The 13679-nt window shown below is 46.8% G+C and overlaps 1 protein-coding gene across 2 annotated transcripts in view; it reads left to right on the top strand.

The window, feature by feature from the left end:
- Nucleotides 1–12424, top strand: part of PDE6D (phosphodiesterase 6D) — a 38306-nt gene extending 25882 nt beyond the window's left edge. Inside the window, exons 2-6 of one of the 2 annotated variants that reach the window (XR_014617431.1) lie at nt 3667–3755; nt 8424–8549; nt 9369–9474; nt 11804–12162; nt 12289–12424. Coding sequence is in view for 1 of the 2 variants with exons in the window: in XM_084267119.1 (XP_084123245.1) it covers nt 3667–3755; nt 8424–8549; nt 9369–9474; nt 11804–11885 (403 nt within the window). In the remaining variant the exon portion in view is untranslated. Of the gene's footprint in view, nt 1–3666; nt 3756–8423; nt 8550–9368; nt 9475–11803 lie in introns of both variants that reach the window. The other variant, XM_084267119.1, reaches the window with a different exon arrangement.
- Nucleotides 12425–13679: the final 1255 nt, after the last annotated feature.

Raw genomic sequence — 13679 nt, 5'->3', positions numbered from 1 at the left:
CCAGATCAGAAACTTTCCTGGATCTACAACAGAGGTGGAAGTCTGAATTGTTCAGGGCTTTCAGCTCCACCTTCTCTCTGCCATTTGTCCCGTAGGAAAATTCTTTTTAACATATAATTGTTGAGATTCTGTTTGCACCTGGCATGTAGGGAACTGTTTTTAATGCTGCATTTCATGTACAAAAAGAAAAAAATCTGGCAAAAATGACGAAAGATCTTCCCTTCCAGGACTGTTGAGAGCATTAGGCTTATTTTTGTTATGAAAGATACAGAGACCAGCAGTTCCTAAGGTTTTAGAATGATGTAGACAGCAAGAATAAAATGAAAAAAGGACTGTTTTAATGGAAGAAATGCACTTACTGTTTGCTGCGGCCTTTGAGATACTCAGAAAGTGCTAAACATCACAACATACAAATAATAATCAGGGAGCTTGGGGCAGAACTTCTTTAACTCCATATTACTTCAGTGATTAATTTTCTTTGTACCCATTCTCTTCCTTCAAGGTTATTCTTAATTACCAGTGCAGTAATGCATGGGAATCTTTTGCAATGCTAAAGCACTTAAAGATAAGTATGTATATTTTGATTTGTTTGAACTAAGTGATGTCTTTGATAGATATAAAAAAGAAAGAATTTCTGTTCTGAGATCAGAGATTTTCAAGACAACAAAACTTGGATTTAGAAGTGCACAGACCGTTTTCCTTCATCAGGCTAAGCAAAGTAGGTCTGTGAGGAAGCTAATTCATGTCATGTATATAAAGCAAGTCAAATTCCAGCTACTACAAAGCTTTTATGTAAGACTTTGCTGACCCAATAGGTGGTGGAATATAAATAGATCAACACTACACCCTTCCTTCTGCTGTGTTCTACCTAATCCTTCCCAGCCTTCAGGATTGAAGAGTATTTGATCTATTGAGTCTTAAATCAGACATTGTTTCCTACCAAAAAAAAAATAAATCCAGGAGAGTGGAAGTGTACCAGTGTAAGAGTGTTCTTGTGATTTTAGAATGAGAAGCTGATTTAGGAATATACTATTGTTCTTTTCTTTTCATATATATTAACTTCACAAAGCTGTAACTGCCTGGCTTTCTACTCCCTCTCCTTAGCTACCCCTGCCAGGTGGCTTGACAAGAGCCTCTTCAAAAAGAGTAATTGTGTTAAACCTATATTAATTTACTTTCTCCTTTTCAATAGTACTTAAAGTGCCCCTCCATCCTGCCTGCAGGCCTCCGCTGCTGCTCGGAAGATGGAGCACTGTTTATTTTTAGTAACAATATCTCTCATGCTGGGATGGAAGAATCTTAAACCAATTAAACACATTAGAAGATAACAGTGTGTGTGGGTTTGGTTCAAGATCTCCATTTTCTTCACTCTGGGGTATGTCCTGGTACCAGCCTTTCTATCCAAGATGACAGAAATAGTGTGATAAGCTGCTAACTAGGTAAGCAGTGCAGCTGCTGCTTTGTCAGGTATTCCCTTGCCAAAAAAATCACTTGTGACAGGGTTTGCCTTTTTGTATTTATTCCATTACAGTTGAGTTTTATAAATTATCTCAGTTTTGATGTAGGATTTTTTTTTTCAGATGCCTTTTTTTAAAAAACTTTTTAAAAATCATTGATCTCTTGAACATGAAGTGTGTTTCCCAGTAGAAGAGGATTGTGTGTGTGCACTTCTAAGATCTGATGATTTGTTCTTCCCTTTTAATAGTGCTTAGTTACTGGGAAGAAAGTTGTGAACTGACTGTCTAGAGTGTTCTGATCCTTTAAAATATGCCTGGAACCACATATTTTAACTCTTTGCATGTACTCTGAAGAGCAGCTTGATTTAATTTTTCTTTTATTTGCAGAAGTTGGAAAAGCATGTCCTGAACCTGCACGTTACCTTCCTAGGCCAGAAAACCTTGGACTACACTGACACTAAACCTTTATTCATTTGATAGGGAGTTTACATGGATTAGAAATGTCCAGGTTGATTCTATGATTCTGGGATGATTCTTGCCACGCTGCTGCTCGTTTTCTCTCTTGGACTTGCCTGCCTACAGCTTCCATCTCCCTTGATCTGGGAGAGATCTCCACCTTCCAGCTTTCTGCCAGGATTTGGAGGCGGCATATGGTGCCTTCCAAGGATGATTCTTTCCATCTTCTCTTTTCACTCCTGACTTAATCCCAGAACAAGTGGTAGATAGTATATGGTTTAGAACAAGTCTAGAAGGCCATGAGCAGTCTGCCCTATGCTCCCTATTCCTGTGCTCCAAGTTATTCCCAAGTTTTGGAAGCCGTAAGGCCATGTCTGTGTACACGGACCCTGTGCATGCGTTCCCACCTTCCTCTTGCCCTCTGGCCATGGAAAGTCTGGCCAGCCTTCAGGAAGGGAAAGGCTCCTCACATCTGCACTGAAGCAGCCACCTTCCCCTTCCCTCCTCCACACGTGTCAGTTTCAAACAAACCTTACCCTGTAATGCAGAACTTGCTCAGGCATCTGTTTCTTCCCTGGAGCTCTGGAAAAATGTGATGGATACGATGAGTTTGTGAGAGTCTGCCTGGAAACTGCATGTTAGAGGATGAATTCAAGATGCATGTCTCTGACAGCTCCTATTTATACCTACTTCAAGGTCCATATTGTCCCTCTTGTGTTAGGCCACCTCCCCCATCAGTTCCTTGAGCAGTTGGCTCTCCCCTCCTCACACACAGTTTCCAGTGTCTTCTCCAGGAAGCACGGAGTATGACAGGCTGCTGCCCTAAACCAGTGAAAGGAAACCCCTGGAGAGGTGTTAGTCTGTGTGGCCTTATCTCAGAGATCCTGCTCTAGTCGGGCAGCTTGTGCTCATGCCAGACTGAGGTTGTCACCACGATGAGCTGTGTGGAGCAGGAGGCTGCAGGCCCTCAGGGGTGGCTGTATCCCTGTTCAAAACAGCATCAGGCAGGTGAGCAGGTGCCTCCTTCTGATGGGTGGGTGCCTGAGTGCTGTCATGGGAGAGGCCTTTCAGAGGGGGGTGTGTAAGTCCATTATAAGTTGTCCCTTGAAAACATGAGTGTTCCATACTTGCCTGTAACTTTAGTGACTGATTCACTGCTCTGGGCTCTCTGAAAGCTGGCACCACCTCACTGAGAGGGAAAGAGAGGATCCCTGCTCAGCACTCAGCAGCTAAGAATTCCCATGAGTGGCAGTTACCAGGTCAACAGCAATAGAACAGCCCTTGATATTAATACTTGGTAAGCTAGGAAAACAGGCTCTATGGGGTGTCATTCTTTTTCTAATCTTATAAAGGAAGCATTTCTTTCTCTAGTATTTTTCAGATGCTGGAGAACAGCAATATTTTGTGTGGAATTACCTGTTATTGTTAGCAACGTTCCTGCTTCTCTGCAGCACAGTGACATTGCCTTTATCCTCTAGAAGCAATGGAAAATGATAAATGAGGCTAACAAGCATCAGTCCAAAGTGAAAACTAAATCTGTAGCTGTACAACTCTTGTTGCATTCGTTCTGGGCAGGGGCTGGTTTGTTCATTTATTTTCTGGGGAAAAAGCATCTCTTTTCCTTGGCCTCCTGAGGATCAGAAAACACAATTGAAACTCATTTGGAGTAGCCTCTTTCAGGCTTAGCAAAGAGCAGTAGGCACAGCATTTAGGGATGTAGATTGCTTATTTTCCTTAATTGCTTCCCAATCAGAAATTGGATGAACCTTCGGGATGCAGAAACAGGGAAAATCCTCTGGCAAGGAACAGAAGATCTGTCTGTACCTGGAGTGGAGCATGAAGGTACTGTGTGGCCTTGCTGTGTGTTTTGGGGCTGGGTGGTGGTGTATGGCTGGGTCACCAGAGCTGTAACCGTACCTCTGCTTTGAAGGACAAATGTGACTGTCCTTCTGGAAGGACAGGCTGTGTCTTTGAAGGACAGGCTGTGACTTGACAGCTTCAGAGGTTTCACCACAATAACCTGGGGACACTTGGAGAAGGGTGGGAGTGGATCAGTGGCTGGCAAAGGGGAAGAGTTAAACAGTGCTAGCAGGGAGCTCAGCTGGGTGAGCAGTAAGTGCCCAACCTTTGCTCAGCTGAGTGTTGGTTCCAAAATGAAAAGTATAAAAATATACTGCCTTTTCTTGGTATAACAACAGGGTTTAGTTGAGGTAGAGGTCAGATGGACAGCCAGTGAGGAAGAAGCATGCACAGTTATTACCTTGCCTGGCCACAACTGTCCCAATATACTCCTGCACTAAATTTGACCTGTGCTTTAAAATGGCACATTTGCTCTACTCTCCTGTCCCTCTGCCCTCGCTAGGAAGGCCTGCTGCCCTTCCACTTCTGTCCCAGCTGAGTAGCAGAGGACTTCCCTTGGATAGCTCACATCCCTTGCCAAGAGCTTTGCTTTGGCTCTGTGAAGAGTCTGACCTCACTGAATTAATTTTGAATGCTTTCCATTATGTGAGTACCACAGCTGATCTCCAGTAAGTGGAGTGAACTTGATCATTTCATTATGCTGGTGACATTGATGTATTTTTGGTTAAACATCAGGGACTGAGTTCTGCCTGCCACTGCTAGGACTTGCCTCTCCCAGAAACTGGAAAGTGTCAGCCATCATATAAAGATCCTACTCTGCCCAGAGAGCCTACAGAAGGTCTGAGGCAAAACACTGTGAGTGCAGTAGTCTTCTAGCAATATACCTGGTTTCAAAGCCAGCTAAAGGTGCAAGAGAAACAAGCTGCCTTCTCCTCATTTGGTCCCCAGTCAGCATTCATCTGCTTCATGACAAAAGTTCATTAATGGGACCAGTTTGGCTTAGCTTAAGAGGGGCCTGATGCCAAAATAGTGGCTGCAGGTCAGAGCTAGAAGGCGGCAAAGCTGTAACTCAATGGTTACTAACAGCATTCCCCAAGCTTTGTCTCCTTCAGCCTTATGTTGTTATAACCTCCCATCCTCATACCAGTGCCCATAATCCTTATCAGAGTCACTCATGTCTGTTAGCCAAGGTGCCTGTATTAAAGAAAAACATTCCAGCACCTTCATATACAACTGCAGAAAGCAATCAAAATGCAGCTTTCAAAACCAGTGTGGTAATTCATCAGTTCAACACTGAAGTTCTTAAGCTGTGGGTTAGAGATGCTTTGCCTTGAAATAACCATGTAGAGGGAGACAAGGAGAAATGAGGAATCAGGCTTTAGAAACCAGAAGAAAAACAGCTAAAAATATTCCAAATCTTCCAAGGTTTTGTGCTGTAGAAGCTTCTCCTTGGGCACATGGCTAGTCTCTGAATCCTCTTCTCTCCCTCTGTGTAGTGCTGCTGTGGGTCAGTGCTCACAGCAGAAAGGTGTGCTTTGGGGGGGGTGGACAGCTGGAGCTGTGCCTCAGGAGGGTTGCTGTGTTGCCCCGTTTCCCTCCTGCCATCTTTCTCCTTTTGACAGATCATATCACCTCACTGTGTCTCAGACTTTCCTCACATTTAAACCAGGAACCCTCAGAGGAGCTTGGGGAATTAATTAAAGCACACCCTGGCATGAGATGAATGCCCGTTGTACAAGGAATTGTTAAGACCTTACCTGGTGTGCAGTTCAGTCATTCATCTAGAAGATGGATGACTGCAAAGTGGAACAGGTGCAGAGAAGACCTATTAGGAGAAGCCACTGAAAAGATTACAGATGGGAGGATGGTCTTCCTTAGGAGAAGAGAGGCAAAAAGCCATTCTTGTATGGCTTAGCAGGAAAACAAGGCTGAGGTGGATGCACAGATTATTCTCAATGAACAGGCTAAGAAAGGGGAGAGGTGTCCATCAGAGGATGCTTGTCTGACTGTGAAAGGTGTGAGGAAATGCTCTTACAGTCCTGCAGCAGAAATGCTGAGGGCAAACAGTCAGGACTGGTTTTAAATGAAGGCTGTGTGTGTCTCAGAGTCATTATACGCTATTTGTGTGTGTGTGTGTTCTGTGGCCACTCAGGGCAAGTCACAGTTGAGATACAGCAAACAAAGAACCCAATAAACAGCAAAGTGAACAAAGTGTATTTTCTTTAATCAGGGCTTCCATTTGCTGCCTGAGCAGGACTTCTGTGTGATTTAAGGACAGGTTTCTGTAAAAAATCACCTCTTCAGTTTCAAATTGTGAGACTGTAGTACTACCTAAGCTCACTACTTAGATTAAGTAAGAAGAATATTAATGTGGCATTGGATTGCTGCCAAAGCCTTACCATTAAACTGCTGGGAGCAGTGGCAGAACACTGCCTGGGCACCTGAACCTGGAATTAACCATCTAAACCAGCTTTTGGCAGCAGGAGCTTTCCCATGTCCCCAGTCAGCTCAGTTCAGTGACAGCACATTCAGAACTGGGAGGCGATCTGGGAGAGGCAAAGCCATGAGATTTGCTTTCTTCCAATATACAAGCAAATCTTGGAGTAAGCTGCTGAGGTCTAGCACTTGCAGAACCCCCAGTGTTGCTCCCACCACCACAGCCAGCTTTCACTCAGGAAAAACAAATAATCCTTTCATTAACTAGGAAAGGATGGAGTTTGAAATAGAAAATAAGTTTGGCTGAGAAAGCTTGATTTCTTACATGTCCCAAATATTTAAGGTAGTTTTAGTAAACTGTATGAAAACATAATGCTGTGGATATTTTAATTGAATTTACATTGTTTAGTAAATAAGAAAAGTGTCACTCATCACTTTCTAATCTCATCAGAATCAAGTACCTGACTAAATGCATGTTGGCTATATAAGTGCTTAAATAAATGTGCAGTTGTATCCTCAAGTTAACAAAAAGCAGTAGGAAATTCAGGACAAAGCCTGTGCTTACCTGCATTTCAGCATGTTTTACAATGGACTTAACTGATGAGAATCAAACTTCTTTCTCTTCTGTCTACCTAATGGAGAAGAAGAGGTATAAAAGTAAAATGAGTTTAAAGTAAACAAATTTCAATTACAATTTTCTGCTTGATGGTATAAATATCAATTAAAATCTCTTAGATCAGGGATTTAATGACTACCCAGACCTACTTTTATTAAAAGTAACCTTTTATTGTGTAGTTTTACAATATTAAAGCAAACATTCTCAGCAGTCTGTCTTGGGGATGAAAGAAACATAATTACTAAATTGCAGAATAGTTTTAACAAGTCATTTTACACTTAACTGCAAAGGGGTGGTTATTCACAACAGGCCATAGTCTGTACTTGTGAGGGCAGCAGAGGATGGTGCCATGCAGATTTCTAGCTGGAAAGAAAAAAAAAAGACTAAAAATAATTAGAGATCTTTTACATTTAAAACTCTTCCCTCACACTTTGAACTGTCTGGTTTACCTCTTTTTTTCCCCCCTTTGTTTTTAAACAAACCACAGGCTGTGTTACTTCTCCATGGGATAGGGTGGTAGCTTACCTTCTGTAAGCCTCCAGCTCTCTAGGTTGGTTTCATATCAGGGTCCTACCCCACTAGGCTGTTGTACCTGCGATGGATTTGCCTGGGCTTTGGCAGACTCTCCTATTCCAGCAGCCGCCCGCTGTCCGCCCGTGGATGTTCCGATACGTTTTCCATTTAGGAACGGTTTGGCTCATAAAACACACACCAGCTGTATTCCCTCCCTTCTCTGTTCCTAATAAATTTACATGAAACACTTTTTACTACAAGGGAAGGGTTATGTACAATCACACCACGCAAGTAGGACAGGCTTGGGAGGGTTTTAGTATGTTGACTCCCCCCATATTCTCCTCGTTAGGACCTTTCAGGATATTAATCAGTGCTCCCAAACCTTCCCTTGGCTTACTCCTCCACCTCTAAAAACAAACCCAACTTAGGAAACACCTCCCAGGTACTTTCCCCCTTGGAGCTGGTGCCTCACCTATTGCAGGAGCCCAGGTACGTTGGATTGCCAAGTCACTCTCTCCCCTAAACTCTCTAGTTCGGTACTGGCTTTGCTGGCCGTGTGGGTCTCAGTGTTTGGGGAACTAAAATGCTGTGTTCCTGAGCAGGATGACTTCCCAGAGCTGTGTGAGCTGGCTGAAATAGTACAGCTGGTGAGAAACAGCCGTTTGTGGTTTGCTGGGGACGCGGGGTCTGAAAGGGAAGGAGAAGTGAGAAGGGGTGACACGCTTGGTGTACTGAGCAGCCCTTCAGTTGCTTATTTCCTAAAGGCAAAATTTAAGTTACATCTCCTGTTTTGACTTGATGAACTGTAGGTTTTAGCAAAGGACCACGAGTCTGAGAGATCACTGTTGTGTCCCCAGTTCTGTCACAGGTTTCATTCTTGGCTCTGGCAAGGTACTTAAAGCCTGTTTGCATCTTGGATCACATGCCTACAAATGTCAAAACAAAGCCCTTTGTGTTTGCATTTCTCCTGCTACTGTGATCTTGTAGGAGCACTAATCGTTATTTCACAGTGTGTTATAATAGCACCTGAAGCAGCTGGGTTGGTTTGATTGCATCCAAATAATGCTTCTTTATGTGTTTCACAGCTCGAGTTCCTAAAAAAATCCTGAAATGCAAAGCAGTGTCTCGGGAGTTAAACTTTTCCTCAGCAGAACAAATGGAAAAATTCCGACTGGAACAGAAAGTTTATTTCAAAGGACAGTGTCTAGAAGGTACGTGTGTGCAGTGTGTGCAGTCCCACTGCAGCAGCGCAGGGAGGGACCCCCGGCAGGGGGGATGAGAGAAACTCAGGTGGGTTGAATGTGGTGATTTTAGCTTTCAGAGCAGCGCTGAAGTGCTCCTGTTGTGGGGACTGGAGGCTGCAGCATTAGGGATGGCATTTCATAAGTGTATTAACACTTGGTTACGTAAGCAAAAAATCTGGGTAATCGTGCTCCAGGGCGTAAAGCCACCGCAGGCTGGGCAAGGAAATGGGCTATTTTAGAGCCACCCATTATGGGATGCAGGAGTCTTCCTCCAGCACCTGGCGCTGGCCACTGGCAGGCTGGAGGCCTGACTGAAGGAGCCTCTGGTTTACCTTGGTTACAGGGGTGCCACCTTGTTGTCCCTGTGACTCCTCAGCTGCACCTCTGATCTCCCTCACTGTGGTGTTAATCCGGGGCGGAGGAGGGGGAGATGAAGCACTGAGCTCCTTGTCTTTTGGGCAGCTGGTTGTACACTTGGTGTCAGCTGAACCCAGGGGGTGTCTGCAAGAGGGGCAGTGCGGTTTCCCCCTCCCTAATCAGGTGTGATGAAATTTCCACCGAACCCTGAGGAAGTGGGTGACTTTATCGTTGCCATCAGCTATTTTAGAAGGGGAGGGCAGGGTTCAGTGCAGTTTAAGCTGTGCAAACTCATTTAAATGTAAAATGTTGGCAGGACGGTTTAGGGGAGTTCCCCAGCCTGTCAGGTGAGGAGCAAAAGGGCCGTGCGTGGATTTTCATCATCTTCTTTCAAATGCCTCTGGATCTTCTGTTTTTTTTACTTTGCAGAATGGTTCTTTGAGTTCGGTTTTGTGATTCCTAACTCCACAAACACTTGGCAGTCCTTGATAGAGGCAGCACCTGAATCACAGATGATGCCAGCTAACGTTTTAACGTGAGTGCCCTGGGCTTGCAGGATCTGAGAGCAGGCAAAAGAAACAAGCAGCGTGCGGCGTTTCCGTGGGGGCCACGGTGGGAATGAAGCGAGGGAGCTGCTACCAACTCTGCATCACCCTCGCTGCTGCTAGCTGTGGGGAGATAAAAGGGGCTAAGCCAACCTCATTACCTTCTTTCCCACAGGTCCAATTTGCATTAATATGGCGATGAAAGTTTGGAGGAAGTGGAACTGATCCTTTATTAGAGTTGCTTAATTTTTGTGAAAGGTGAACCATGAAAGGAGTTTCAAGTGCTTTGCAGTTTAATACCCCCACATCTGGGGTGGGGAGGGGGGAGGGTGAGGGAAGGAGGTGTTTGGGCCATTTTCAAATCCAGCTATCGATCACAGACTCTCGTCCAAGGTGGTTGTTCTTCATGCAGTCTGTCACCCATAGGAGCTGCTCTAGCACTTGTTTCATCACCATACCATTTGCCAAGCTTTGTGGCTTTTACATTGGATTATAAATGACGCATTAAGCCATATGCAGGTGTATCTGGGGATAAAACACCCTCAACAGGTAGGAACCAGTCCCTTTACCCTGACCTGTGATGGGATTCATGCACCCTCAGAAACATCTGCTCCTGGCCACCCTTTGCCCACTGACTTCTGAACAGGTCAGCGATTGCTGGGGACTCTTGTCACAACAACGCACGCCGGGCGTTGCGCTGAGAGGGCAGCAAGGCAGGAGCTTTGGTGGGGTGATGGAAAGGGCTCCTTGGGGGAGGCCCCTGGGAAGCTGTAAGCACTGAGAGAAAGCCGCCCTCGCTGCAGTGCTGCAGGGGTGCTGGCAAGCACATGGGGAGCGCGTTGCCAGCAGAGACAGAGGAGTATGGGAATCCTCCTGCCGACAGGGAGCAGCCAGTCTCACCGCAAGGTCACTGTGTCCTCTGGAAGACCTCCCTCTCCAGCCTTGTTCCCTGTCTGGAGGAAAGCCAGTCGCATAGAGGAGGCATCGGGATGGGAACTGCCATCACTGATGTCTATTCACAGCACGTTTCAAAGAGAGAGCGGGCTCAGAGCATCACTGTTTCACTAGTGCTCCCTGGCACAATCTGCTCAGAGCCTCGTCGGTGCTACACACGTCCTTGGCTCCCAGAGCTGGTGGCTTTCAGTCAGTACAGGAGGAGCCAGATTTGGGAATAGGACTAAAGAAGCAAAAACAAGTTGCTTTTGACCATCTCAGGAACTCAAGGTGTTTTCAGGACTGGAAGTCGCAGGAGCCCAGGCCTCAAGTGACCTTAAGGATTTTCCTGCATTCCATTTTTCCTCTGGAGTCTGTCCACTTGTCGTTGTCAGCCCACATCTCTCTCCTATTCATAGAGGTGTCCTAAAGTCATTCTTGAGGCTTTTCAGTAGAATCACCAGCGCAAAGAAACCAGTTTTTTTCAGCTGCCAAGACCTGGAGAGCCCCCTGCTTTTCACTATTCCCAAAGACCTCATGTTTGTCTGGGTGTCTCCATAGCAGGAGAGAATGGAGATGTGGTATGTGGTGCTAACCAAGGCACTGAGAACATTCCCTGGCATTTGAGTTTAAGCATTATCCACAGCACGGAAAAAACCCTAATGCTCTTGCCAGGTTCAGCTTTACCAGCGTGACAGATACGAAGAGCCACAGTGGAGATGAAACCACTGCCTTGATTTTCAAGAGCCAAGTTATTTGGGCACGGTCAGATCACACCACTTAGGTGCCCAAGTCTTGTGATGGCCCCAAAGTTCTTCCTTTAGTCTACTGAAATCTCCGAGTCAGCAACTCAGATCATCAGAGCTTTTGTCACCCCCAAATCTACATTTCCCCTGCAGTTTGTATAACATTTGCCTGTGTGTTTGCATTTAAGCCCTACTAGAGGGAAATGACAGGCGGTCGGTTGCAGCAGCTTGTTCAGCAGTAGAGGACAGAGCTGGGGAATGAAAAAAGAATTCCCATCGGTTTCCACAATCCACCTCAGCAGAAAGGGGCCTGAAGCTGCTGGGACTGCTCAGCTATTTTTAGCAGTAGAAGCAAGCAGAAATTTGCTGGCTTTGAGCACTCTGAGACTGCGTGTAGCTGAGCCCAAAAATGGGGTGATGAGGGATGGGGGGGGGACACTGCTCCACGTAGGAATGCAGTGGGGAGACCCTGCAGCCCTGAAGGCCCCGCGTGGGTGGTGCTCAGTGCATGTGGCTCCAAACCAAAGCTCCTGTTGTGGGGGGTAGGACCTCAGGCTGTGAGGGCACTGAGGAGGGCAGCAATCTGCTACTGTTTGCACGTTCTTCTAACCCCTCTTTTTCTCCCCTCTCCCTTCCACAGCGGTAATGTTATTATAGAAACCAAATTCTATGACGACGACCTTCTCGTAAGCACTTCCAGAGTGAGACTTTTCTACGTTTGAGATGGGGCTTTTTGGAGCTGTTTTAGTTTTCCTCCATACAGTTCTTGGTGCAGAACCCCCCCGACTATCCAGTGGAAGACACTCCCGTAGGCGGTGACCCTGGGGACCAGCTCAACGTGGGTTGTGACCTTTGCCCATCAGTTATTTTACTTTCTCCTCTGACAAGACCAGACCAAACCCTCAGAGACAAGACCTGCCCAGCGATGCTCTGCCGGAATAGAGGCTGTCTCTGAACACGGGCAAACGGTGGTCATGCAGAGCCGATACTGTAAATTATGTTAGTCTCATCCTTTGTACTTCTCTGGATCCTGGTATAACCCCCCACTTCCACTCACACCAAACTGTGGGTGCGTTTCATTTTGGGGAGATTTAAGTTAACCTCCTCGTTTTTCTCATGTTGTAGGTTTTAATCCTTTCACTGGATTTCTGTGTAACTGGTCCACACGTCCTCCTACCCTGAACTTGTAAAATAGACTGTGATATCACCTAATGTAATTAAAACAAATTTATCAATTAAAACATTCCTACCGTCCAAAGAAGGGAAGAAACACTCATTCTGTGCGTTCTCCTTTGTGTTATAAAACTGCCTTGCAACGGGCACGAACTCCTGTCATGAGCCAGAGGCAGGACGGGGCCCCCCACAGCCCCCAGAGCCCAGCTAAATTCCCCCTCCTCTAGCTGACCGCCCGGAAGAGGTTTCCTGACCGCTCCAACCAAGGTTTCTCCTTGGCCTCTTTTCTCTCTGTTAATCCCTCGGGGCAGTTTGTCCTGTTTGCCCAGTCACTGCTCTGCTTTTCTAAGTTCCCAGGGATGCTCAAAGCCCTCTGGAAAACCCGTGTTCCCTGTGGCACAGCTGGGCTGTGGCCGCTGATGCCAGCGATCCCCACAGTTGCGCAGTTTGGGTATGACAGGCTTCTCGAGCCCTACTGCTGCTTTTTCTCCCAGTCATTTATAATTCTCTCCAGCACATGTAAATTTTGGGAAGGAGGCACCTCTGGCTCTTGCTCTTAGACATCATAGGCAGCTTTATGATTGCTCAGCACCTTGGCCAGCCTGTCCTGTGGCCGGGCTCCATGTTCTCCAGGGAGTCAGATCAGAGGGGCTCCGTGTTCCTTTCAGGCAAATCAAAGTTGGAGCATTAATCCACATGAGAAGAGCGGTTACCCATTGTGGCAGCTTCTCCTGAGAACCCACTGATGGACACACAGGGCAGGGTTTTCCCAGCAGCGTGGCCCGTCCTAGGCCAGGCGTTACACCAGGAGATCAACCACAACCGCCTTCCGCACCCTGCGTGAAGGACAGCCCTGCACTGGGGGTATCTCTAGCAAAGGGGTGAGCAAAAAGCATCTAAAAATGAGGAAAACATAAAAGGTGGAGGGTCCACAAAGCTGTGGCTCCGTGTCCTGGCTGCCAGACACACAGGAGGTGTCTCCTTGGCCAAGCAGAGCTACGGCCTGGCAGGGGGATGCTCCCACAGGGGCCCAATCTTGCTGGTGCCTTTGCCCTGATGGCAAACAAGCACTGGGCCCCCGGCCCCACTTCGCCTGGCTGGCGAGGCAGGGATCCCCTTCCTGGGGGACCGGCCACCACGCCGGAGGTGTCCGCGGGAGTTTAAGAGGCCACGGACACGCGTGGCTGCGGCTCCCGCGGTGTGAGCTGTCCTGGGAGAGTCCCAGAGGGACGCGGGTCCTAAGACGGACCGAGGGGACCCTCCGGAGCCCCTGCCCGCCTGGCCTGGGCTACCCCGCGGGAGCGGCGGCTCTGCGGCGGGTCACTGCCGCCCTCAAGCGGCTC

Source organism: Gallinula chloropus (assembly GCF_964237585.1).
Source record: "Gallinula chloropus genome assembly, chromosome: 8".
NCBI lineage: Eukaryota > Metazoa > Chordata > Aves > Gruiformes > Rallidae > Gallinula > Gallinula chloropus.
The sequence above is the reverse complement of the archived record's forward strand: the minus strand, read 5'-3'. Positions and strand labels throughout refer to the sequence as shown.